The sequence below is a fragment of the Symphodus melops genome (assembly GCF_947650265.1).
Source record: "Symphodus melops genome assembly, chromosome: 2".
Taxonomy (NCBI): domain Eukaryota; kingdom Metazoa; phylum Chordata; class Actinopteri; order Labriformes; family Labridae; genus Symphodus; species Symphodus melops.
In genome coordinates, this window is record NC_136692.1 from 11,534,052 (window position 1) to 11,561,817 (window position 27,766).

At 41.7% G+C, this 27,766-nt stretch overlaps 1 protein-coding gene across 7 annotated transcripts; it reads right to left on the reverse strand.

Annotated features, from left to right (window-relative positions):
* Positions 1 to 1,137: 1,137 nt before the first annotated feature.
* Positions 1,138 to 27,717, reverse strand: LOC306819728 (uncharacterized protein). 7 transcript variants are annotated; one of them, XM_079337245.1, is made up of 30 exons: positions 26,867 to 27,717; positions 19,458 to 19,528; positions 19,266 to 19,335; positions 19,044 to 19,181; positions 18,847 to 18,957; positions 18,360 to 18,487; positions 18,085 to 18,155; positions 16,086 to 16,287; positions 15,741 to 15,941; positions 14,991 to 15,299; positions 14,544 to 14,813; positions 12,796 to 13,053; positions 11,379 to 11,756; positions 10,932 to 11,246; positions 9,145 to 9,486; positions 8,862 to 8,900; positions 8,024 to 8,147; positions 7,764 to 7,921; positions 6,902 to 7,544; positions 5,485 to 6,357; positions 4,669 to 4,771; positions 4,541 to 4,566; positions 4,235 to 4,348; positions 3,975 to 4,067; positions 3,679 to 3,880; positions 3,467 to 3,566; positions 2,434 to 2,508; positions 2,224 to 2,332; positions 1,954 to 2,056; positions 1,138 to 1,561 (listed from the first exon to the last, which is right to left on the reverse strand). In XM_079337245.1, the coding sequence occupies exons 1-30, from the start codon at positions 26,981 to 26,983 to the stop codon at positions 1,536 to 1,538; spliced, it is 5,769 nt and encodes a 1,922-aa protein (XP_079193371.1). In that variant the 5' UTR covers positions 26,984 to 27,717; the 3' UTR covers positions 1,138 to 1,535. The 7 variants fall into 7 exon arrangements, with proteins under 7 accessions (XP_079193371.1, XP_079193370.1, XP_079193372.1 ...); XM_079337244.1 differs by having other exon boundaries at positions 9,145 to 9,489; XM_079337246.1 differs by having other exon boundaries at positions 5,497 to 6,357; positions 9,145 to 9,489; positions 26,867 to 27,716.
* Positions 27,718 to 27,766: the final 49 nt, after the last annotated feature.

Consider the following 27,766-nt stretch of genomic DNA (forward strand, 5'->3'; position numbering starts at 1 on the left):
AGGCGAGAGGCTACTTGCTTTTTCTTGAATTGTTGTATTTGACGACATATGTGAGGGAAAGATTAAAGTATTGTTTTATCTCCGGAATGAAGGAGCATTTTAATCAAAGACAAACAGAGGAAGAAAATAAACAGACATAGTCCCATTCAAAATATTTTATTGATAAACATACACTTGCTATAAAATACAATGAACTGAGCGCTCTATTCCTCTAAGTGATGAAGCTGTTGTCAGGTGTCAAGATAGAGGCAACGACACACAAAGGAGGGAGGCGTTCAGCTCAGACTCTGGGGAGGCAACACTTGTGATAGAGGCAAACAAGGAGAGATTGGAGGACATTGTGAACTGTCATAAAATGAGGAATAATAAACAGGGAAGCAGCAAATCACTTTGTGTCATTGGTGTAGCTCCAGGGAAGGAGTAGAACTGGGAAGAGAAGGTGATTAGGAGAGGCTTATCCATTAAAAATGTTTTTGCTGGTATGGAACTGTGCTTCAAGTCATAATCACACATTGCATTCAAACCTAATCATGCATGAATTCATTGCACTCACACACTTACACAATGTGCTGAGACCCAAAGGTCTGCGTGGGCGTCAAATACTCCTGCACATTCCCTAGCCCTCGCATTCATTATATAAGGCACTTATTCAGTCGCAGTCAGTCTATGAGAATTAACAATGGCTAAAACGTCTTAAAAGGAAACAAATTTAAATCCAAAGAACAAGTAGAATAATAAACATGCATCTCATTCCTGTAAAAGACATTATAAAGAGAAAAAAAGCTTATGTTAGTTAGCCAGATGCCCCCCAAAAATTGTAAAATTCATGATGATGTACAACATACACAAGGAAAGTTCAGCTGTTACAGATAACAACCTACATCAAACTCACACTATTCCATCGGAGCACAACTCACAATAACTTATATATATGTATGTTCTTCTTTCATGCAAAACTGTAAACACAAAAACCCATAATTCATGAGAAGGTTTTAACGATGAGTAAGGCATTATAATGGTCAAGCTACTTCAGGTTATTCAACCCAAACCACTTTACGTCACACTCAGAGAAGGGAGTCACGTGATCAGAGCAGAAGCAGGGGTTGATGGTCAACATTTGGAGACTGATGTGTTGTCGGGTTTACTTAGCATAGCATATTAAGCAGATCCTTATTTTAGTTTGTAGACTGTGCTGAGTTTGAATGTGCAAAGGATTAAACAGAATGATTTCTTGATAACATCCATGCTACACATATTAATATTAGTGTATAGATGTGTGCAGTTAATAAGCACACACTGTACTGTATGCGCATGTGATGGTCAGTCTTATTCCACATGTCAGTCTAGTTTCACTCTCAGTAAAAACCCCTAAAGCTGTTTGTGCATTTTCGAGAAAGATGATGAGTTCAAAGCTTTAAAGAGATTTCCAGAGTCCACCAGAGCCTCCGAGAGCCCAAAATGTGAGTCCAGCTTCCAGAATAAGCGATGACGGACATCCATGGTGTGAGTTCAGGTTCCAGTTCAAATGTGTATCATCATAGTGTGGTGGGCTGACCTCTGCCTGTGTACAAACACACATGATATGTTAAAGTCTTCATTTCTTCTATGTAAGAAGTGTGTGGTTGAACGGATTTGTCTGAAAGCATTTGACTGAACTTATTCTTGTTGAAAACACTTTGTTAATGTAGATAATGTATGTTCTACACGGTCCCTGACATGCTAAACCATTAAATAAACTGAACTGTGTACCGTACATAATCTAGTTAAAAATAAAATAAAGCTAGCAGCAGATAGAAAAGTGAGCTCTTTGTTTGTATTCATAACAATCCCTGGAACAGCAAACACAATGTCATTACTTTAAAAAAATAATAATCACAGTAAAGAAAGTAACAATGGTTTAGCCTTCATAAATTGAAAATACAACTGTTACATGTGATTGTGCATGGCTCCTACCCCGAGATGCTATGTAGCACTCATGACAACTCAGAAGTCCATTTCGAATCCGCACATCCGTCCCTGTAGTGGCATCGCCCAGCTGCCCTTTACACACCCCACACTGTGGGAGACATGTGCAGCTCATATTATTCACAGAGATATTTTTTGGATGAGAAATTATGAATTTAAAAAACACAAAAGGATTGGACATATTTTAAAAATGTATAGATGCCACTGGCTTCTTGTGTGTAAAGTAACGCATTGAGAGCTCTTTAGATAACACATTACCTTGAAACACTGTATGTGGAAAAACAGTCCCAGTGTATCAATTATCATGGCAGCTCCTTTTCCCAGCGGCTGTGAACAACCAGAACAGAGTCTCTTCCCACTAACACACCTACAAACACAGGCAGCAGGAACAAAAGAACAGAATCATCCTCGATTCATTTAACAATGCAGCAATTTGTACGTCCTGTATGTTTGTGCATGCATGATTACCTGCTGGGTGAGGGAGGCTGATGTGTTACAGGGGAGGGCTGCTGTTTGTTTGTTACAGTGTCTTGTGATTCAGACCTGTGAAAAAAAAAAGACATAAACAGAGATGAATCTGTGATCAGTGGAAAAACACCTGTGAGATGTTTGTAACACATTAACACAGTCGAATAATAAAAACCCAACATAGTCTCTTTCATTTAAGAGATAAAACTCTAAATACTTTAGAAAGTTGATTAGGGGAAGGATAATCCACAACTCAAACGCTCACCATGTAGATTTAAAAAATCTTTCATGCAACACTGCACAGCCATTTATTTTACATTCAAATCTTGGCATTCAATTGACAGAAAATATGGCCAACACTCCATTACAAAGGCGTTTTAGTTTAATTGCTAAAAGACTCTCAGCTCTGTGGCTCCCAAAGATATGATATGACATAGTCTTTGTGCATCAAATCTGACTCACTCACTATTGATAGGTATACACTGATAATATAGGAACTATATGTATATAATATACTAAAGCTGTCATTTTAACTCAAAGTCCCATGTAATGGATTTGATCAGATTTGCACCAAGTAGAGTAAGTTTAACTCACAAGATCAGACTTTATCTGACTTAACAGAGAAGAGGACAGAGAATATAACTCATTGTTTCCTTTTTCTCTCTTATCCAATAGCATGCTCTTATGTCAACGTGTTTTTTCTCCCTTTGCAGCCTCTAAAGTGGAAGCTTCCTATGTCCATTTTAAAATAATAAAACCAGTGTCACTTCAAGAGAAAAGGTCTCTGAAAACGTCAGACTATAAAAAGGTTATCAAAATGTATCTATGTGAAGTGCTGAATGTTACATGGGTGTTATTTCAAATAAAGAATACACAATAATTATTATTTTTTTGAATTATACAATAGTTCAAATATTTTTTTTGAATTATACAATAATTCAAAAAAGTAGACTTAATATTCATAATCATATTCTGAACAAAAATGCAGCAACAACCCACAAGGGGGATTTGACATTGAAACACACTGAATTACCTTTTAACAATATGTGGTTGGTTCAGCTGAGGGTTTCGGTCCAGAGAAGCTGTCTTCCACAGCTCCTGTTTCTTTGGCGGTTCACCATCACATACAGATTCTATAAAAATACGTCATAAATGAACTTTCATCATTCGGAACAGAGAGATGGTCAGACTGAGATTGTAATAACGTCCCGCAAAAATCAAAATGAATTTCTGCATGACTCTCACCCTGGAAAAAATGCAGCTTTGAAGCATGCTGATCCTCGTTCCCTGTGGAGATTCTTTGGCCGTTAAGTTGGAATGGAACATTGATTCCCTTTTTCTCTGTGTTTTCTGGAGATGATAGAGTTGACCCCGTCTGGTCTGACTGTTGATTTAACAAGCCCGTGGGATTGAGGGGTGTCACAGTCTCCTCGAGGATTCTTCTTTCCTATACACAAAATATAAAACATACAAGAGTGAAATATGTTGGGTTTCTTTTGTTTTCTGTGAGTGTAGACATGTTTGTGTGTGGGTTATCATACCTCTTCATTATGCTTTCTCTCCTCTTCCTTCACCTCTATCTGTGCCTTCTCCCACTCCTTCTTCAGCTTCTCCTGTTCTTTCTCGTATTGCTTCTGCAGAGAAACATTGCACATGTTAAACACTGCGTTCACAAAAACTCACAACAGGCACACACAGGCATATACACAGAAATGCATACATCCTGGACATCCTGTTTTCCTTTGGTTTCCTGCTCAACACTCATGGAGCCATGCACATACCCCCCATTCCACCAGTGTACCTGTAGGAGGCGCTCCTGCTCCTGCTGCCAACTTTCCAGGCGTTTACGCTCCTCATTGGGGTCCCAGACCCAGTGATTAACACGTTTAGCCAAGTTCAACATGGGGGTCTCAATCTAACCAGACCCCACCAACAATCGCACACAGACACACACATGTATACGGACCAAAAGGACAGAAAGAGAGGAAAGGTGAGAGGACAAGTCTGACTACAGCCACTACTGGAGACGAAGGGTCAGGACGGGGTCAAATTTAAGAATGAAGGAGAAACAGAGAAAAACAAGCTGACGCTGCCCGTTGATACTTACAGAAACACTGCTCTCCTCTAGTCCCTCTGTGGTCGAAAAAACAAACACACATGTAAATAGTTGACATATTCTGAAAGACAAACTGCAGAATATTGGTAACAAAACTGCTTTGTATTTTAAAGTTGTACCTGTGACTGTTGGAGAATAGTTTTGATTACTGTTTGGTGATGTAGCTTGCTGAGCCTGTATTTCCTCTTCTGGTCTCCCAGAAAACACCATCGTACCATTGACCTGAAAAACAATTATTCAGCTCTCTGAATAAATTCTTCGCTTATATGCAATTGTCTCTATTCATACATCTTTATATATATTAAAAAAAACACCAGACTGCAAAAGCCAATTTAACTAACTTATCACAAACCAGCTTCAACCCGAAATAGCACATAGTTTTTATTGTATTTTTCCTCAGGCGGTTTCTGGCCTCAGCTCATGTAAATGAGATATTGAAATCATCCTGAGGACACTAGAAACATGTTTTACATAGGCCATCTCACAAAGTGAACAGCCGAGTAGTGTACTCTACACCTTATTTAAGCCCAAATGAAAACGCTTGAACATGACTGATCTGGGATAAAAACTCCAACTTTGGTGCTGCAAACTAATAAAGGTTAAAAGTGAATCCAACATAATACAGCAATAACTTGTGAAACACTTTATTTTGTTTCAAATGCGATATAGATGTATTGTATCTAAACTGTGTGTTGCACGTATTCTTTTTGTTCCGCAGATTTACGTTTGTGGTAATAAATGGTTTTTTTTTAAAAAGTGTTATGGGAGAAACTTTTTAATGAATCTGTGTATTCTGTACCTTTAATACAGCATCAATTCTTGAAGGAACACTTTTAGCTTTACTTCCATGAAGTGTTAACCTAGCTCAGAAACTACACACATGTAGTAGAAAATTAATTCATTGCACTTAATGGACTAACTAAAAAGATCCATACCTGTGATATTACCTGTCCTTCACTTTGGCTATCAGGGTGAAGAGGCTCCACTACAGTCTGTGTAAGCTCCGTCACAATAGTTGTTGTGATGATACAGTTTCGGCCTCCGATCAAGGAACTGATGGCAGAAGCTGAAGATGAGGGGCTTTTTTCTGTTTGAGGAGGTGGGCTCTCCTGAGCAGGTGTCTTAGGAGGTGGGCTCTCCTGAGCAGGTGTCTTAGGAGGTGGGCTCTCCTGAGCAGGTGTCTTAGGAGGTGGGCTCTCCTGAGCAGGTGTCTTAGGAGGTGGGCTCTCCTGAGCAGGTGTCTTAGGAGGTGGGCTCTGCTGAGCAGGTGTCTGAGGAGGTGGGCTCTCCTGAGCAGCTGTCTTAGGAGGTGGGCTCTCCTGAGCAGGTGTCTTAGGAGGTGGGCTCTGCTGAGCAGGTGTCTGAGGAGGTGGGCTCTCCTGAGCAGGTGTCTTAGGAGGTGGGCTCTCCTGAGCAGGTGTCTTAGGAGGTGGGCTCTCCTGAGCAGGTGTCTTAGGAGGTGGGCTCTCCTGAGCAGGTGTCTTAGGAGGTGGGCTCTGCTGAGCAGGTGTCTGAGGAGGTGGGCTCTGCTGAGCAGGTGTCTTAGGAGGTGGGCTCTGCTGAGCAGGTGTCTGAGGAGGTGGGCTCTCCTGAGCAGGTGTCTTAGGAGGTGGGCTCTGCTGAGCAGGTGTCTTAGGAGGTGGGGTCTGCTCCTCTGCCTCCTGACTGATCGCAGTCTGCTTGGAGGGAATATCTTTGTCAGCTTGTCTACAGGGACCCTCTAGTGGGGAAGGTGCAGAAGGGGTATGCAGAGTGGGTGTAGATAAATCCTCTGTCGCCTCTCCGTTCACTCGCACCAAACCGTCCATCTGGGGGGAACACATGTATAGAAGTCAGTAATACAGGCACATTTGAGTGCTAAATTAAGAACGGTCTCACAAACTCATGGCAACAATTTTAGTCTAAAGAGTCCACATACTGTTTAGAGATGAGAAGCTTTACCCTTGCCTCGTTTGCTGTCTAGTTAAAAGCCCTTCTTTACACTTTACTTGATATCGGATTGTTGTATTTTTTGTATGTATAGAAAAACACAATTGGAATTCCTCTTGTTACACTGATGATTTGAATATTTTAAGGTTCAAAGTCTAACACTGAACATAATAAATAAAACACAAAATGATAAATATAACTTTAGTTTATACATAGTAAACATAGTTTTAAGATTTGTATAAGCAAAAAATAAAATCATGAATGACCTTAAATTGTGTACAAAAGTGAAACAGTCAATATTATTATTTTGATCTGTCTTAATATCCACTATCTGGATCAAAACAGCTTTTTTATGAAAACATATTAGACATATTATTGGACACATTTTCAAACTGCCCATACAGAACTATAAACAGCCCTCACCTTTACAGGTTTGTGTCCAGCCTGTTTGTTCCTGGGCTGGCAGTAGGGTTTGGCTGCCAGCAGGGGGACAGCTCTTAGGGGTGCAGATTGAGGGGAGGGGGGTGTGTGTACAGGCTGTGTGCTGTGCGGCTGCACTTGTGCAATCTGAGGCGGTGTGTGTTTTGCATCTCCTGCAGTCGTTTCTTTCTGATATGTGTTTGGAGAATCTGCAGGTGCTGTTTGAGGTTCACGGAGCTGGAGTGACCGAGGTGGCTCAGCCTCTGAGTTAAAGATGGGGGTTGGGGGACTGCTGGGAGTCGCAGTGCTAGAGGAGACAGATTCGGATGTCTCTTGTTGAGCATTTGACTCTGTCTCCATCTCTTCAGGTATTGTGCAGCTCTGGTCCATTATCACAACTTGGTCAGGTTTGTGCCTCAGAGGATCTGATGTTTCAGTCTCACTAACAGGTAATGTTGCGTGCTCTTTGTGCACCACCTCATTCACGTCCTGTGTGGGTTTTGAGGTGGATCGAGGCAGTTTTAGGCTGTCCAGTGTTGCGTCACTGATGGTAAAGCGGAGGGCGTAGCGTTGTAAAACCATGGCGGCCTCCTCTGGAGTTGCTGCATTCCTGTAGGCCTCACACAACTCTGCCTCTCGACGCTCCCTAGAAAAGAAAAGTAAGCAGATAAAAAAAATGATAATATGATATAAATTTAGATAAGATTAAACTTAGACTATGTCCTGCACTTGCACATACAACGAAAATCATACTTAAAGACCATACATGAAAGCATTCCAATTGATGTTTTGTTACTTCATTCAATGTGCATTAAGAAAACTAGAATGTTAAATGCCACGTGCAAAACAGAAATACTTTTCTTACTTTTCCTCCACGATCTCTTTGTAGGTTTTAATACTTTTCCTCTTGTTGCTGTCACCTCCATCCTCCTTCATTCTTTTCTCCATCCTCTTCCTCTCTTCCTCTTTCTTTATCAGTTCCTGTGATGCGCTGCGGCGGCGATTCTTCCAACGAGCCAAGTCCTGCCAAAAAGGTTCAAAGGGGGTAAAATAATAATAATATTGGATATTGTTGTTATTCAAACAAATGATGTGCCATCTATTTAAAGATCATAAGTCTCTTACGTCTCTCCAGTGTTCGTCCTCTTCCATGTTACACTGTTCATGCATGCGTTCGTTTCGTGATTGGCTCAGAGGAGGCAAGTGTCCTCCTTCTTCCTCGTTAAGGATGTCCCCCATGCTCACGCTCCTACACGGGAAAAGACCAGAATAAAACTTTTTAGAAGTGACAGAAATTTTGGTTCTGAAAAAGAACATACTGTATGTCACTGAGTTGTACAGGTAAAGTAAACATTTTCAACACATTTCACATACACATTATCACATCATCCATGATTGGAAAGGAACAGTTAGGAAGAACTGGCAACCTTTTTCAAAATGAAGAGATGACATAAACAAAAATGCTCTGCTATTCATTACAACTTTACAAAGCTCATACACAACCAGTTTAAGTCCGATTAACACGACATTTGATCCTGATTCAAAGTGCATATGCACTAGTTGTGTACTGCATGTGTTGCTCCACATCTCCACACAGTAACTTGTGTTGTGTTTCCATCAACAAATGTCAAGAAAAACAAACCAACAGCTGAATAAAGAAAATAATTATAGTGACAAGACAATTACCTAAACTTGACTCAGTAACTGCTAGCTGAGTCGTATACGTCAATGACAAGCACTTTAAGGCAAATGACGAGGAACAGAATCAGATTTGAGGTAAAAAAAGAAAATAAAAATGAAAAATCTTGATGTCTGTAATGAGTATTGGCTTGGTGATGCAACAAGCTTCATTTTTAGTGTGGTTTATGAATATATTTATTGTCCTCAAATATAATGTATGTGGAGTTTTATATGACGGTGTCATGCAGCAGAAACTCAGCCAGGTTCACATTAAAAGACTTACTCAGTGTCCTCAGACATAAAAGCAACTCGCCGGCTCATCCTAAAACAATAAGAGAATAAAGGGAAAGAGAGGACAGAGCAGGTGGGGGAATGAATGGGTAACAGCGTGCTATTCTTTAATGCAGATTTCACACTTTGACATCCCAAGTGAAAGCATTTATTTTTCATTCAGTCATTCACTTCCATTCCCAGATTTTAATTCACCGACTGAATAAATGGAAGCGCTAAGTCAGAGAAGAAAAGTGCTGAAGACACATGCAGAAAGAGTTTGACAGGTTTCTCACATCATGGGTGGCAGATCATCATCATCCTGCCACAAGGGTTTCTTTTGTGGTTCTTCATTCAAATTCCTCTTTCTCTCTTCCACCTTTTCCTCAACTCTTTCCTCCACACTCTTCTTCTCAGTCTCTGACTGCACTCTACAAGCCTTGGCAGCAGCAGCAGGGCTAGGCGGAGGGGTGAGCGGTGGAGAAAAGAGGGACTGCGTCACATCTGTGACAGACGTTTTAAAGATTGCTCTCTTTTGCTTTCTTTCATCCTCCTGCTCCTCCCTCGGCCCTGCATGCTTTGGGAGAGTCTGCACTTGAGATGAAGAAGTCTGAGGTTCTGCTGCCATGGTTACGATGCTGCTAAGATGCAATGACAGGGCCAAGATTACCAGCAGATACAGCACTTAAAGTAAACCAGGACTGCTTCACAGACAGCAGAAGACTGCAGCTTATCTCTGCTCGTTTGAATGAAACACGTATCAGTTCTGGTCATCGGTCAGATCACCCACCTTCCAGTAAACATCTTCTATCTAGACTGTAAAGTTATGTAGTTATGCAAGTTTTTGTAGCTCTACTCTGCTGATGTTGTCAGATCTCAGTGTCTTTAAATACCAAAAGTATCTCTTCAAAAACAGCATCCACCAATGTTGGAGTGATCAGATTTGATGTTGAACATTTTTTCCCCTGGAGTTGGAGTCTGTATGAGCAATACTGCCAGCAAGATGTGTCGATGAAATAAATTATAAGTAGTCAATATTACATTTTACTATTGCAAGTCCTCCTTATGTATCTGATGGAAATACTTTTGCAACACTAACAATGCTATTAAACTACCCAAACGTGTTGACAAATAATCTCAACATCCAGAGATGTAAAAAACTATTCAACCCTTTATACTTGGCCTGCTATTCTGGCTTCAGTCCTACTAGAGGTAATGAATTACAAGTGTTTTTTGGAAACCCTTAAAAATACCTAAACAATATTTTCTAATGGGAGGGAGTTTCTGTAAAAGAGCTATATCCTTCATTACTTGTTACAGGTGAGCAGAGACAACGCTCAGCTGGAAGTCCTGTGTTTTTTTAGTTCTCTGCACATCAAAGGAAACAGAAAAATACTGGATTGATGTTCAGGCAACAAAATACAGCCACACATATAGGGAAAATAAAGATTGCTGTAATAAATGACAAGTCTTAAGGATTACTTTAAATTGAGCAGTTCTTTTGAATAACTTTATATGATCCTAGTAATAAGTAACGTGGTACTTTTCCCAAAACACAATTATTTGAACAAACATTGTGGACTGTGGGTGATCAAACCAAAGAAATTCAAATCCGAGGACAGAGCAGAAGCTGGTTTGTTCTGTTGCGAGTAAGCAGTAATTTACATCATAAATAGATTTTCATTCTTAGCCAGAAACAAATGCTAAAAAAATAAACCCTCAGCAATTAAAACAAACAAAACAAAAAGTAAAAAAGCTCTTGGAAAAAAAGTCACACCAGGCACCCGCTTTGTTGACTTTAAGAATCAAAGCTCCAACGATCCAACCAAAGAGAATCAGTCGACCACTTTTTACATCACACATAAGTTGAGCACATCAAGTATGAAGCTGCAGGCACTCAAACATGTCAGCTTTTAACAAAACGATGCCTTCAAATCCACAGAGACCTTTTAATGTTAGCACTGCGGACCTTGTTATTTGTGATTAGGCTCAAACCTTAACCATTGCCAGTGACATCACGATGCTTTGTTAGTAGCTGTAGTTCATAAAAACACCAATCTCTTCATTCAGATCCAGTAAATACCTTTCACTGGCAATCTTCTCTGTGAGTTTGGGTCTGCTGTGATGAAGCAGCTTCATTGCACTCACTGGTGCAACGTTATACTTCACTGATCCAGGTACTGGGAGAAACTGATTTGCTCTGGCTGCACTCGTTTTTTGTAACAATCCAGCCCTCCGAGCCATCATATCATCCTTCTCCAGGTCAGGCACAGGCTCGTTTTCATCATCCTCATTATCGTCGTCTTCGTATTCATGTTCTCTGTGCGATGTGGCTCTCATCACTGTTGTGTCAGGGTGAGGTTTGGCTGATTCCATAGAAACTCTGGGTTGCTCCACTCTATGAGAGAAACTCCTGCAGTTGAAATAACTGATCATGTATTTCGAGAAATTGTTTTAAAGATTCAACCCATGCCAAGCTTGTTAGTGCCTCGTCATGCTGTCAGTCGGTTCCGCACAAATCTTCGCCCACCTGACGTTCACTTTCTTGCTTCTCTCTGCCTGCACTTCTCTTTTGCTCCGTGGAGCAGCATCAGTTGTTACCTCGCCTTGTTTGGAGCGCTGGGAGGAGGGCAGAGGCAGGAAACGGTTGAAAGATACTGTGGCCGTGCTTTGTTTATGGAAAACTCCTGTCCTCCTCGCCATCATGTCATCTTTCTGTAAGTCAGGGATCTTCTCCTCTTTGTCCTCCTCATCCTCCTCCTCCTCCTCCTCCTCCTCTTCTGTCCTCCGTTCATACTGAGCCAGACGTGCATCCAGCTCAGCAGGAGTGGGAGGGGTTTCAGAGGCGGAGGTCCAGAGGTCAGAAGTGGGTTGGGAAGTTTGATTGACGTCAGCTCCATCTACCTGGCTGTGAGAGCATCTCATTAAGCTCAAAGTGCAGCAACAATCAGGGATCATTTAGAGCACAACTTATGGAAAAACCAGGCATGAACATGCAGACAATCTGGCCACAGGTGCCCCTTAAAATACAAAATATGGATTGTAAAAGGGAAAGTCTCCAAGCCATGAATCAATAAGGGTTAGAAAAAAAAAACATGCAAAACTGATGCAAATCTATCCTTCTACAATCCACAGATGAAAGAAGAACTCTGCTTATCCCACCGTGATGACATTATGAGCAACAACAGGTAAGTTTCAAGATTCTCATCAAATAAATGTTTTCATATCACAGTTCCTGAGCTAAATGTCCCTTAATGCAAGTAACACGGAGAACAATAACAAAAAGTCATTTCAAAGGCACTCCTTGCTACATTTTTAGACAAACAAATATGACTCATACTGCACTCAAGAGTGATTTGTTTAACCATCCTCCATGAAACACAGGAGCAGCAAGCAAGCTCGCCACTGTCTAAGTGTTCAGTGCTATTGGCTGCTGTATACACCAATCAATGTCAATAACTGACATCGCCCTAGCTTTCTATATTTTAATGAAACATAATTATGCCAAATCTAAAATCCTAATATCAAAAGAATTATGCTTTCACCACGGGTCCTATACAATCTGATCAAGACTTTTAAGGCAATCAATACATTTGAGGGGTTAACCTTCTTAATCTTTGTTTTAAAATCATGCCTTTGATATCTGCATGAAGTACAAGTTAACAAACAAATAAGCTTTTCTGATACTGATACGTTTGCTCTAATATCAGCCTGGCGGCTTTCTTTACCAGCACAGCAGAATGTACATTCAAATTACAAGCAAATCAGTACAATGCAAAGAAGTGCATCCAAACCTCTGAATAATTAAAACAAGCTACTGTTTGTTTATTTGTTTATAAACTAATGGACTGTTTTTTCTGTGTAAAGTATTTTTCCCTTTAATGCAGTCCATACTGGAGCAACAGACTTTGGATTCAGGCCTAGGTTGTCGTGCCTTGTCCTCATACCTGCGTTCCCGCTCTGAAGGCTGGGAGCCCAGGCCAGTGGTAGGCATGGCTACGGTTGCCTTGGAAAGGAGTCGTCTTAGCAACTCCGTCTCCTCCCCTTCACTTGACGTGACTGTGTCTATTGGCTGCTCGATCTCAGTAACGCCCCCAAAGGTCACAACTTTGCTGTGACCTCGTCCAGCCTTTGCTGATCCACTGAAAGGACTTCCATAATTTTTCTCCAGACAAGCCTGACACATAGGGGCTGGGCTAGCCTCACTGTATAATCTCACAAATGAAGACACACACACACACACACACACACACACACACACACACACACACAGCCAGGAAAAGAGCACGGGGAAAGAAAGAAAATGGAACAGAAATCATGATCAACCAGAGACAGAGGAAGAGTGAGGTGGATTTGATGAACAAGTCAAGAAGTGTGTATTGACAGAATATGACAAAGCAGGGGCTTGTGTATGGTGGACACACACTTACATTCACACCATACATACAAAACCAATCTTTTTACCCTCTCTAGGTAGTCAAACTTTTCTGGTAACTTGTGCTCCTCGGGGAACACAAAAGGCTCTTTATCCTATCTAATGACATCAGCACAGAGCGAGAAAAACAAAGAGAGAGGCAGCGCTCACAGCCAACAGTCGCCTCTCTCACGCAACGGCCAGTTCCCTGCTCTGTTTCAATGCCTGTCAAAGAAGACTGAAGAGGACTGAAGTGCACAATAGTGAGGAGAATAAACAAGCAGATGAGAAGAGAGAGAACTGAGATTAGAAGAGAAGAGAAACTATCTCTGAGGAGTTGATCGATAGGATTGTCAGAGAATGGGAATTTAATCAAACCATGAATCCATTTTCGAGTTATTCTAGATCACCTGTGAGACTGTGACAAACGACGGTTCACATTCTCTTCTCATTAGTTCATCTTCTCTTGTGTTAAAAGTCAGAATAAAGTGCCAGGATGATTTCCTATTTTCCAAAGGGCCCATCTTGATCCGAAATCCAAATATTATGATATTCTTTTACGGTGATACTTATGAGAAAATAAAACCCGCTAACACTAATGGCTGTTGAACATTTTTGTTCAAGAATTTAAGCACATAAAATGTTTAATTGTCCTTTTAACCAAAAATACTCCCGCAATATTTGCTTGTGACCTTTTTTATTAGTAATGTCGTATTAAACACATCCCCATGAGCTGGCCTCTTGTTTGTGCACCTGTCTGATTCAAATGTGTACAAGTGTCTGATGACAGTCTTCATTCTGGTGTCTTTTTTTATGTTAACAATATTGTGAAAAAGTAATATTCAGTCTCCAACTCTCATGATACTAAAACAAACTAACAGATGCAAAAAAGCAATATAAAGTATGTCTTGTTCTGTTCTATCTTGTATGTAATCCTGTTACAAAATAATAAACTGTTGCTGTAGAGATGATAGGATTTAAAACAAATCTGACACAGATTAATAATCTGAGTATCAAAGTATTCAGATTCTGTCCAGGTTGACTTGAACAACATTTAATACAAGGTAACAAATAATCCAAGTATCAATCCAGTGTTAGGCTTTAAAAAAAGATCCTGCTAACCCTGCAGATTAACGACCCTCCACTGCCTCTAATGATCTGCTTAAGGCTGGAACACACACAAACTGCACAGTCATTAAGGAACCAAACACACATTTATACAGCAGCATTAAAGTGCTTTATACTGCATGTGTGCTGAAACAGAGTGTGTCTGCTGGGCACCTGGGTTCAGTGATCTTGAGCCTCTTCCACTTCTGCATATCTGCCTGGCTCATGGAGGCCGAGGCAAATGTCATTGGTCCGCCCCTGTGGGGGAGGGGTCTATTCTGAGCCCGCCTTTGAGCCAGGTCATCCTTCTGCTTATTGGGCATCACATTAAACTTTTCCTCTTCTGTCGCTTCCTCCTCATCCTCCTCTTCCTTGAGGTGACGTGAGGGGTTAAGAAAGGGGTTGTCTCTGCGTATAATGATGTCAGGGACTGCTTCCTTCTCACTGTCCAATCAAATGTCAAGACACGGCACACAACAAAGTGGAGCAAACGCACATCAAACCAGAAGTGACCACAACACCCAAAACACAAGAAAAAGTAAGAGAGTACAGCGGAAATATTTAGATGTGTTAGAAACAAAAAGGATGAAAACAGCGACACACAAACATACGCTGCCTAACCTGATCTCCTTCTCCTGCAGGGTTTGCTGTGAGGCTCGTCTAATGCCTTCCCAGCGCTCTCTGTCTTTGGTGCTACACACCGGCGGAGGCACAAACTGATGCACCTTGGTTGACACTTTGCCACGATTAGCTCTCCTTGTCGCCAGGTCATCTTTGCGAACATCTGGAACTTTTCGAAACTGTGCCTCCTCTTCCCCATCAGAGGAAGAGTCCCACGCAGATTTCTGAGCGCTCAGAAAGTCATTCTCGCACCGGAGGATGATGTTTGGGGATGGTGACCTCACCTCTTGTTCCTCCACTGAGGGAGGGCTGGGGTTGGAGGCAGGATGGCGGGACATGGTTATTTACAGATTGCTGAAGCTTCATCATTTGGCATGCGACCATGAATATTGTTCGCAAGGCTTCGTCGGTTAATCATAGCGCACAAGCAAACAAATCTGGACTTTTTCCAACCAACCATGGAGTTATTTCAGGCCAGTAAAACCTTTCATTCTAAAACTTGTAGCCGACATGATCTGAATCAAACTTTTATATTTGTAAAACGCAGGAAAAAAAAGCAAAGGGTTAGTCAGATCTGTGAGCAAACACAAAAAAAAAATCATTAAAGAACCAATTGCTGCAGCCAAACCAAATTACCCAGAGTGAATGTAGCACTCAGAAGTAAATCAACAGAACAGCCAACAATGCCTTAGTGATCACAATTAAATCTGCCAAACAACAACAGCAGCTCTCATGCCCCTCCTTCCTGACCTGCTGAAGCGAACGGCAGCAGGCAGAACTTTGATCCCTGACTTCTGCAGCTTCTGCAGCCGCTTCTGCTCCAGTACTTCTGCTGTCACCCTCTCCTCTTGATGTTTTTCCTCATTGTTCACAGGTGCCCAGGTGACAGTCTTGGTAGTTTTATGGTGAGCTCCAGTTCTTTTGCCCTGCACCGGCGTGGTGTTATTGTGACTAGAAGACGGTGTGTAACGGCAGGGAAAGGTTAAGGCTGAGAAAATGTGTGTTGTTGTCTGTTATTAACCTTTATCTGATGTTGGGTTGTGGATTTCTGTGTACAAAGTGAAAATGTACATGTGAAATGTTTATTGTCATTACCTCCGCTGCTCTCCCTCCTCTGTATGTTGTTTCCGTCGTGGAGTCGGGATGTAGGAACTGGCGTTGGTTCGGTTGGGAAGAAACTGGTTGAAGGGAATGGAGCTTCTCGCTTCACTGCTCGCAGTCCGTCTGGCCAACATGTCATCCTTTCGCACATCAGGCCTCCTGCTGGGGGCATCAGCCTCAGAGTCACTGCATCGCCCTGGCCAACAGAAAGCGATGGAGCATAAAAGAGAGAAAAATGAGGAACGTTTGAAAATATGTCCAGATGCAGGTTTAATTGGTTCCTGCATAATAACCTCTGCCTGTGGTAAACAGCTGTAAAGACAAAGTAACTCCATTTGGTCTTCACTTACATAATGATGTTACTGTGACACAAGTGATAATAAATGTTGGTGCTTTTTTGTTGAGTAATTTGACAGGGAGTTGGTATCATTGCAAGTTCGATTGCCCTAGTCGCACTGGATACAAATGCATCAACCCAACAGAAAAATACCAAAATTCTGGACTGTCTAAACAAGCCGCATGAACACTGGTAAGTTTGACCTGCACTTCAGCTGCCAGGCATCTACTAGCTTACAGGAGTAAGAAAAACAATCTGTTCAAAGACATCGTATCTTAACTCTTTTATTGTTGTTGCCGATGCATTGAAAAGGGAGTGTGACGTGAAGTACTTTATCACTACAAAAATGTTACACTGACAAAATTTCCCCTTGTGGTTCGACAGGGATTTTAGGGTATTCAGTTGTAGTAGGTATTTTATAGATCCAAATGCTTTTTGACTCTGATCCCTTTCAACATTGAAGAATGTTTTCACTTAATTAAATAGTATTTCGATTTAAACTTTTTTGTGCGATGATTTTTATCCATATTACCGCTAATAACAAAATGTAGATTGGCAATGTTAAAAGAAAGATTAAGTTTGAGTTTCAACACTCACACATAAATGGGATCTTTGCTTTGGATGTGAAATAGGTCACTGCGGAAGATCAGTGGAGGAACAACTTGCTTCAAGCCATTAGCCTCTGTGGCATTTTACACTGAAGGAGTCCCAAAGTGGGTGCAATCCTCCTGCCTTGAACTGGGTGAATCATTTGATAAATCGCTGTTTTTGATAAAAGTATCTGCTAAATTAATTGTAGAATAGGGGGGTTTGTAGATTTTTTTCCCCAGATATCAATATTTATGTCACCTGAATGAAAACAGTTATTAAAGTTGGAAATGATGAAATTATATGATTGTAACAGTAACAGCAGCCAATTATAGGAAGAGTCAGCTAGAAATATTAATCACTTTTGATTCTGCCACCAAGGTTATTGTGCATGAGTATGTGATACGTTCTTAGACTGCCTTTATTCCTTTTCAATCTTCCTTGTTGGGTGGTGAATAGCTGTTAGTGAGGCAGGACACTTTCTCTGTCACCTCAAAGGGAATTCAGTAACGCAATCTATTCCCAGCCTCCGAATAGTGTTTTTCTTGTCACCCTGTGGCACACATTTTACTGTCAACATGAAAGACACAAACAGGATGCCTGTGATCCTCCCTGCCCTCAAACACACACACACACACACACAAAACACCGAAAGGCAGGATGTTGACCTCAGCTAGTGTTTCCCTGGTCCAAATCTCTAGTGACTGCTTCTGAGATGAACAGCTGATGCATCTGGACACACACACACACACACACACACACAGTGGCTGAGAGGTTCAGCTGTTGTGCACCATCCGCCTGACCGGCTTAAAAAGCCCAAAATGTTGGAGAACAGCAGTCAGACTGTTGATGGAGGGGTGGTTTTGTTTTGCTGGTTTAAGATGATCGCTCAAGGTTTTGGGAAACACGCTCATTTTGTCTCTGCAACTACATGCACGTATCCTTCTGTTGAGCTACCTCAGCTACACTTTGAGAAAATATGCAGAGAGTCAAAACAAGCAAAGACCTCTTGAAAGTTCAGAAAGGTTCTACTTTGACTCGACTTTGAATTTATTTATTTCAACCAACCATCGCTGTTGCCTCGATTCACCACATCAGGAGAAGGGCTGTGCTGTGAGCGGGAGCCAAAGGAGTCCAAACTGACGGGGGACAAAGAAAAATGTTTTAAATTTTAATCACATTTGAGCATAGAAAAAAAGGTCTTTTAATCCATATGAGTCGTTTGTGTTGCTTTTAGAAATGTAAGTGTGAATAGCAGATGCATTGAACATTTTCACTGTAACCTCAAATCCTCTTGGCGTGTGATTCGGGGTTTGCATTCGCGTTGATGGATGGTCTTTTACCTGTCGAGGGAGTTGTCACGGGTGTGTCGTGGTGGAGAGAGAGAATCGCTCCTCTCAGAGTCCCAGCAGTCATAACCACTGTCTCTGACGCTGCGCTGCTGTGGGGTGTCCCCTCCTTCCTCACTCTCCTACAAAACACACGCAAAGATATAAAGAAGCATAAAGCAAATCACTCAAAAGACTTAGGTTGAGATATGTGTTGGTCAGTGTTTCTTCATTATCTTGCAAAGCAAAGTTTCTCAAATGTGCCGAGTGAATCTCATATCCTGTTTCTCTTTTTTCTGTCTCTCCCTGAAATAGGAGTGGCTGTGTTGTAACCAAAACAAAACAGTGTTTGTCTCCTGTCTCGTGTGTCTCCCCTGCACCCCCAACAAAGGCAGGAAACTAACAAATCCATCCCCCGCACCTCCTCCATGCTGTTATCTGTCCTCTGTCCTTCCCTCTGCTCCCCCCTTCCTGCTCCATCCTCTCCGCTATTTTCACTCACCACCTTCATTTGAGCAAGAAGCCCTTCAAACTCCTTGACGTTGAGAGTAGGGCCGCTGAAGGAGGCGCAGCCGCTGGAAGCTTTCCCGAGCCAGAACACTGTGTTCAGCACCTAAGAGACATGCATATGAAAGGGTTTGGATTTAAAAAGAGGATAAAGCAAGAGGGGGGGGGAGATAAATGGACATGAATACTAACGTTTTTTAATTTGCGGTTGCAGTCAGAGTCCCTGAGGTTAGCTCGTATGGAAGTGTCTTGCAAGTCTCCTGGGTCAAACAGCTGCGAGCCCCTTAGGCCCAACTCCTCACAGCCCCGCAGAAAGACAGACAGGTTGTCCTAGAAATGACAGCAGGGAACCACAGACGCTCAGTTTGTCACTTTGATGAACAGGCTGCTTTACTCTGGAGAGTGTCCTCTTACCAGCCCAGCGATGGGGGTGGGCAGTCTGTTGATCTTCTTGACCAGCCCTGGTTTGATTGCACTCAGCAGCCTGCAGGGAGGAGGGGGGGGGATGAGGAGAGGCAGAGATTTATTGAGTCTTAAAAGGAGTTTATGTACATTATTGCCACTTCAGTCATCGAAAAGTGGGTGGGAGGCATGTCGCAGGCTTACTCGCATAACAGGATGCCGTTTTCCAATCCGCTGCGAAAGTCCTTCCCTCCAAAACTCTTTCCTGTGACAGCCTGGGGAGGAAGGACAGGGAGAGACAGATGTTAGGGCGATAGACTGGAAACATGGCTGGAACTATCAGTAATTATTTTTTTCTGATTCATTTGCAGGCTATGTTATCAGTTGGCTGTTTATTTATTTTTTAAAAATCATAGCAACTTCTTAAAACCTTACTTTGAAAAGAACAAAGCTGAAGTGTTTGACTTTTTTTTTCTTGATCGCCAAAAGTTTGATGTTCTCGAAAGAGACCAATAAGCCTTCTTTAGATTTGATGAACCCAATGCACCTTAGCTTAATGGTAAGGTAAGATAAGGTTGATCATAATCTCACCAGACTTGGTTTTAGCCCTGTTCAGCCCTATGATGTTTGGAACCCACAGACTGGGATACCACTGTCAGGCTGTTGCAGCGTCAATATGGATGTACAAAGAAGTTATGAGAGAGGAGCTGCGTTGTGGAATCGCTGAAGAAGAATCATCATAAGTACAGTAAATGACTTTGTACAATTCAGTTACAGCGGCCTCCAGATTTGGACAATCCTGGATCTTCTTGTCTAAACTTACTTTCCTAGTAAACCTCTCTGATGGTAGCCCTGATAGTGCACAAGGTAACTGAGTTTAAAGAAGAAAAGTCATTGAAAATAAATAATGCAGAGTGGAACTAAAGAGTAGTTTGGAACCTACTATGATCACTGTCATTATTATTAGTCATCAATCAATATCATGTACAATAGTGCTTGAAGCTGAATTTTTGGCTCTTTTGTGTCCCTGACAGAAGAACCTGCAGCTGCTCCCGCCACCCATCCCCCAACATTGTGTTTCAGCAGAAACCAAAACAGATCGATGCCAAGCCAGGGCAAGACTGCTCAGTGTCCTCGTTCTCCCGAAAATGTGCCCATGTGCACGTCACTGATTTAGCTGAACACAGTCAGAGTCTGACTGCGCCACAAATAAAAAGCTCAACCTGGACTCCAACGTGAAGTCTATCCTGTGGAGGAGGTTAGTACCACTACAAGATCCCACACACAAAGTGACGCACGCACTGCATGATGGAGCTGTTGTGTAACGGGCAGCCAAAGATGAATAGAAAAGCAGAGCGTTTCGACTGTTTCAACTTCTAATCCAGATTAGCCCAGATTACAGCGAGCACCCAAACTGTCATCTGCAGCCAGACACTCTCTCTCTGTCTTGCCTATTCATATGCAGTATACTTACTCTGCATCTTTTAACAGAGAACACGTACAGTCATGTTGTAGAAAATGTCCGATCTGATATAAAACAGACCTTTAAATTGAAGGTTATGTTCAGAGTAATGCAGTAATCTGAGTGATCTGTAAAAAGATAACTCAATCAAACCGTTCTTCTACTTCTGTTTTTTGTGCACTTCTTCTTTCTCGTGAAAATTGTGTTTTTTATGTTTTATGTACAGTTACAGTGCACAACATGCACCACATGCATGACAGGAACACACACACACACACACACACACACAGAGGTCATCTGCAGCAAAGAAAACAGCCTATTGTTTTTTTGTTATATAAGTAATGACCAGATGTTTCCCATTGGCATCTCTTGCTTTTTTCTCATCTTTCATCATTCTGTAGTCTCTCTGTCACACACTCACACACTCACACACACACACACACACACACACACACGAACACAAAGCACATGTATGCTGGAGTATGTACTGCTTATTAAGCTTTGTCTCCAGGTCTTTGAAAGATTTACAGCGTGGTCATGTATAATTCACTGACCGAGGAGAGAGCACTCTTTTGAGTGAGAGCCATACGACTGTGTTTTGTGTTGGCAGTGTGTGTGTGTGTGTGTGTGTGTGTGTGGGATGCAGGACACAGACACATTGTGGGTGGTTAACTATTGGTTACGTGTAAAATGTTGAAACTGAAAGACAGCAATTGGACATAGTGACGCTTGTGAAAGTAGATGTTTTAGTTGAACAGACAGGACAAAAAGGTTTGCCCGGATGGTTAAAAAGAGGGATATAGTGTATGTGTGTGCTCAGTGAGCATTAATGTCTGCTACAAAAACTAAGCCAGAGGCCTTAGGGGTATTTCAATGCCAGCAACAGTAATTCAAGCCTCCCTGGCTGCCTCTCACTTCTCGTGGTGGATTGCTGTGCTTAGTCTGAGTGAATGGCACCAGCAAATCTCCATTAAAACTCCGAGGTGAGACTGTGTGTGAGGGTCACCGGAAAAACTCCGGAAGTAGGCCAAAGAAAAGTTTTCTTTTATTTAAAAAAAAAAAAAAGTAAAAACAAATATTGAAAGAGTTAGAAGGTTGAAAAGTCTGAAATTCAAGGTAGAGCAAACAAATGCACGATGCAGAAGATAAAGTCAGTAATCTAATTTCTAATAAGCACCTCATGTGCTGTTAGGCAATAAAGCGGCAGGATTTTGCAGGCCAGGATTAAAATAGGATGATAAGGAGCTTTGCAGTATTTTTCTCTTTGTATGCTGGGACCTATTCCTGAAGGTTCAAGAGTGCTGAGGATGGATGTTATGTGGTTTGAAGGAGGCATGGGGACATACACAGTGATCACAGTCACCCTGAATCAAGTGGAAAGAAAAACATTTTCAAATGAACATGAGCCCTGCTACGCTTCAACAAAGGCTGATTAAATTCTAAATAAAGAGTTAATTATTTGAAAGCGTAAGGTCCAAACTGCTAGAGGAGTCTAAAAAGGTCCTTTATGTTATGTATGATACATCGAAGCCACCTGAACATTTACATGTGTAGGAGATGTAGAGGGTTTATAGAACCAGTGAGATGCGCACTTCACTGAGGGAGGCTGCTGATTAAATGTGTGGTGCTGCAGAAGCATTTGCCTTCTCATAATGCTAACATGAGCTGTAGGCACTCTGCACTCTGATGGTCATGTGACATACAGAGATAAAGAGTAGACAGGAGGAAAAAGAACTGGGAGAGGAGGAGGAGAGAAATAAGGAAAGGAAACGTAACAAACATAATCCAGATGGAGGAAGAGTTTAATCTGGATCAGATTTATTATCCAGAGGGACTCCAGACCATAGACCACATCAGAGTCTTCTGCTGCATACTGTTCATATCTTCAATTCATACTAAACATGAGGAACAAAATCCTTTCCTTTGTGTTTATTTACAGCCCTGATACCATACAATATATTTGTATCAACACAGTACGCCATCTTTAATCGCATCACTAAATGAATGCTACAATTAATTCAGGACTATGATCAACCTGAACTAAAGTAATCAAACATGATGTCTTGGTATATTCAAATTAAAACATAGCAAAATATGATATTCCACAGTGGGATATATTGTATTTAAGACTTCATCAGTCTAACTCTGAGGCAAGTGATGTATGAAGGACATTTAAGTTAGCTTGGGTTAGCCCAACTCAGTTATGCCAACATCAAATTCTTGTGCTTTACTACAACATTAAACACAACCCTTACTTATCAGATGTACTTGATGTGAAGTACTATCATGATCATTATAGTTCTGACGAGAGGAATCAGGTTTTAAATACATGCAGCTGTCTTAGTTGTTCATGAAAATGTCTCTCACTGCAGTACAGTGTATTACATTCAGTAAAGAGGGTCAGGGTTCTAAATACCCGAACCCTCAATCAGACAGGATTGAAAAGTGTGAGACAGGAGGGGTCACATCTGCCAGGGTAAACAAAACAACATGAGCTTACAAATGTGTCTGGTTCCCACGCTATATTTAAGTACAAAGAGAACCAAATCAGGTTAACGATTTAATTAAATATTAATCTGATTTCAGTATCTCAGTGTCCTTCTATTCTCATTGCAGTATAGAAGAGGGCGCTAATGTTTCACACAGATGAGTGCCCACTGCCCAAGTTGTGCCAACACTAACTCAAGCGTTCTTACACTAACAGAATAAATTTACAAACCTTTCTATCAAAGTGTGCAGCCTTGTTTTCCTCGAGAAAAACAGGCAACATGATTTGTTTTGTCTGCAGCAGAGAGCGCCTATGCAAAAACTTCACAGAATCACTAAAGCATGAAAGACATCTTTGCCAACATCAAGTCTGTGTCATCATTATTTCACTTTCCTTCAAACTGAATTTGATGCATGGCAAAGCCATGAATCCCCGTTCTCTCTCTCTCTCTCTCTCTCTCTCCCTCCTGTGCAGACACAGCTGGCTGTCTGTGACCATTGGAGTTAATCTGCCTAGGACAGCTGTGACATCTGGCGCACACACACACACACACACACACACACACACACACACACACGCTTGTTGGGTCACATACATTCTTTCCCTGTGGGACAGACTTTAACTCTTGCTATGTACTGTATGTGGATGACAGCAGAGGTTAAATGCTCTCACTAAAGTTAACTTTGTTTTCTCTAAGCCTTACAATTTTAACCTGCTCAAAGTCAAAACCAGCAGGTTTAAAGCACCTCCCACAGCGGGCATCAGCTGTAATCCCGCCCTGTCTCGTCTGTAAACTGATAGAAATGTCGTCTTTGTGGCAGTCGAACTTCCTGCCCGAGTCATGTGGGGATATACAGCCAACTGCTCTCCTGCCCTGCCCTCCCTGGAAACAGTGACACCTGAGAGCCCGTCCATGTTACGTTCCCATAGTGACCAGTGTCACCCAACCGGGGTGTGTCTGAGGAGTGGGTGAGCAGAATCATGCATAGCTGATTGGCATGGGTCTGTGTTGTACTTTGCATACTCTTACAGACGAGGCAAACACACACACACACAGAAAATGCTGCATGGGGCGTGGGGTCAGGGGGCCAAGGGTTAAACCTGAATCATCCCCACCTGTGAGAGGCATAAATGCACCACTAGAAATAGAGTCAGACTGACCGGTCTGAAAATAACTGGAGAATTAGGGGGCAGGAAGACGACAAAGTAAAACAACACTGAGCACAGAGCCTGCCACAGAGATTAACACAGAGAGGCCAGCATTACCGTAACTGTTTGTTCTTCACAACAGCAACGTTGAAAGTGCAGGAGACTGCAGACGTAAACTAGCTCTAAGCTAACTCTGGCGCAATACATCAAATGGCAACATTTATGTTCATTATTGTACATGATCCGGATACAAGTAAAAGTGAAATAAAAATAAATAAACAGTAATTTTATGGATTAACCTTGATATAATTTTGAATATTCCTTTGATGCAAATGAGAGTTGTTTCAGTGTTTCTAAAAAATTAGGCTGAAAGAAAAGATTTTTTTTTTAAATGATACCAAGTGCTACTTTTATTGTTGTTTTTTTATCAAGTGGGAGGAAAAACTGCTTTCTGTAAGAGCATAAATTAGAAACAGACAAGCGGTTCTAATATTATTCTGGTAATGCCTTTGAAGAGATACCGGCTGCAAATGAATGCAGATGCCTCTTGCAAGTCACACAAATATTCTGGTTTTATTTTACAGTCCAATTGTAGGTCAAGTAGCAATGACCAAACATTTGTCAATGGGGCACTTTGGTTGCATATGAGAATTGAGTTCATTTAGAAAAGAAAGCATCTGGATTCATTCGCTGCATTTTAAACTTAAAACCCAACAGCAATCATCTAACAACAGTTAAGCAATAAATTAACTTGGCAGAAAATATATCTGCATCTATTGCTGTGAGCCACAAATGTTCTCTCTTATTTTCTACATCATTCTCAAGGCTCAAGTTCCTGTTTGGTGCAGGACATGGAAGTGGACGTCTTCCCCAACGTGTCTCTCTCATGTCTTTGGTTGCCATATTCTGTTCGATACTTTTACCAAACACAAGTCATATTATCACCAGCTTACCTGTATCAATATCCTGTTTCTAACCATCACTGAGGGAAATGACTGAACAAATGATACTTCTGCTTCAAATGTTAAAGGTCATAGTAAAGTTATCTGTTTCTTTGAATCTTCAACTGATAACGTTAACTATATTAAAACCAAGTATATGTTTTAGATCTTGTCAGATCCTGAGATTAAGATCATTCAAGTCAGAACATCACTTGTTATAGGGATTATCATGGAAGTGAAGTCTGGTGGAAAATCATCTGTGCACAATTGTGTCTCTATACAGCCACCAAATTGGGTCATTTCTCATTACAGAAATAGATATCTAATAAATGGTTCATCTTTTTGATTTGTCTTGAACTGTATCTGGGACACTGACATTTCTAAACTGGGGAAGGAAGATGAACAATCTACTTTTGTGGCCTCTGACAAAAGACGCCAGCCCACAAGGCGAACAATTCCTATTTGCTGCATTCTGACAGACAGAAACTAAAAGTTTGTTTGGGAAAAGGAACAAATGGCCATTTTTGATTTAAAGGAATTTTTAACACATCACACATAAACACAGTTTTCTTTAGAATCGACAGACTGAAACTTTCCTCATTTATCTTGCAACCCTTGTGCACTGATGGCACGTTTTACACATTGACAATATTTGATCTTAGCAATACAGCCCTAAGAGCCCATTATAGGAAGTTGTAAGTAAGTAAGTCAAACTCCTTCATAAAGATACGATTGTTATTCAACCAATGTTAAATAATGTAATAAGCTTAGTGTAGTGTGTTTGTAGTGTTGTTTGCTTTCAGAGGTGTCAAATAATCTGTCCATGTTTCCCTCATCTGCAGTTTGAATAGGGGCACAGACCATGAATTAAGTCAAACTTTAACATTTAACATGATTTTGTTGTCTATCCAAAGCATTCAACACATAATCTAAAACTGGAGCTGGCAGGTAGCTCGGCAGGACGAGCACCGTGATGGCAGAACAAAAAAATAGGTCATAATGCAGCTTTCCTCGGGCGGACAGTGATTCACCACTCAGGCTTATGGAGAGAGGCGTTTTTAGCCGATCGGATGATGATGATGGTGGTGGAAGCGATGCAGAAAACCACAAACGATAATCTCATCCGATGCGATCAAGTCCTGGTACAGTGCAGCATCTCGTGCGTGACTACTGGCCCGGTTTCATATAACCATGGCAACCAGGGTCCTCTCTCGCGCCTGAAATTAGGGGGCGTTGCTGCGGCTACAAAGTAAGAAAACAATCTCTACATACAGAAGTTTCCTTCATGTTTGTCGCTGCTGTATTACCTAGTTGGTGTTAACAGTCTAATACAGGGCTGGTCTGCGTGTTCAATTTCCACACGTGTAAAAGTTAACACACACACACACACAGGACAGCCGTCGTCCCACCACAGGGTAATCTGACACTGCATCATACCCACAACAGGTGACGGTGCACCGGTGCTACTTATTTATACCTCCGGACGGTTAGACTGTCGCTGTGTGACAGTATGGCCGATGATTCCTGTGCTGTAGCAGCAGGCCCTTGAGCCTCTCCCCGGTCAGTCACTCACCTCTATCCATTTTTGTGCCTCCTGACAGGCTGGTTCGGGATGGCTCGGCTCCAACCGAGCAGTGTCGTCCCGTGTTGGGGCATTCGGGACATCTCGACTTGCTGTGGGGCTAGCCATCTCCGGGGCCGGCCGTTGAACGAGGACTATAGGGAGTCTGTGGGACGGTGATGATACGGTGATAATATATGTGCGGTGGTGGTGGTGGTGCTCCCCTCCCCGCTCTGTAAGTCCGTTATATCCTCCTCGCTTTCTCTCAGTCACCCTCACCGTTACTCCAGAGGATTCTCGTGCTCCCCTCTGCACGAGCTCTCCTCAAATTGTGGCTCAGAGATGAAGAGACCCCGACACTGCAACGCGAGCCAGGCGCTAAAAATAACAATTCTGTACGACGCTGAAACTGCGCGAGGACGACGCTGCTGTCCGCCACCGCAGCTGCCGCGCAATTTAGGAAACGTGAACGCGCATGCAGGAATCTATGCGGGGGAGGTCAAGAGATAGAAAGAGATAGGAGAAAGAGAGAGAGTGATGGGGGGGGGGATTACAAAAAATAGTCCTATTATTTCAGTTTGCAGGCGACATTTTCAAGTGTGCTAGGCAGCAATTAAACTAGATATGTTAAAAGGGTTTAGCTCTTTAGGCTACTCCGTTTGAGCCAATGAAAGGTAGTTTCAGACTGCCATTTATCATAATGAATCAAGTATTTAGACTACTTTAAAATCATATAAAAACGTTGATGATGCTACAAGGTCAAAGGAAAGACTTCTTCTTAGAGCAGAGTCTAGCCCATCTTTACCCAGATTGTTTTTGTCAAATAATTCAATAAATCAGCCTTTAAAATATCTTCAAGCTTCTTTAATATAACTATTTGCCTTTCTGTCCGTCTTTATAAGGAATTCAGCA

Coding starts and splice junctions, on each gene's coding strand:
- LOC306819728 (XM_079337244.1), bottom strand. CDS start 26,983: ATGGCTAGCCCCACAGCAAGTCGAGATGTCCCGAATGCCCCAACACGG. Junction 19,529..26,866: donor AGGCACAAAAATGGATAGAG/GTGAGTGACTGA, acceptor CTTCCTCCCCAG/GCTGTCACAGGAAAGAGTTT. Junction 1,562..1,953: donor GTGCTACATAGCATCTCGGG/GTAGGAGCCATG, acceptor GTTTGTACACAG/GCAGAGGTCAGCCCACCACA.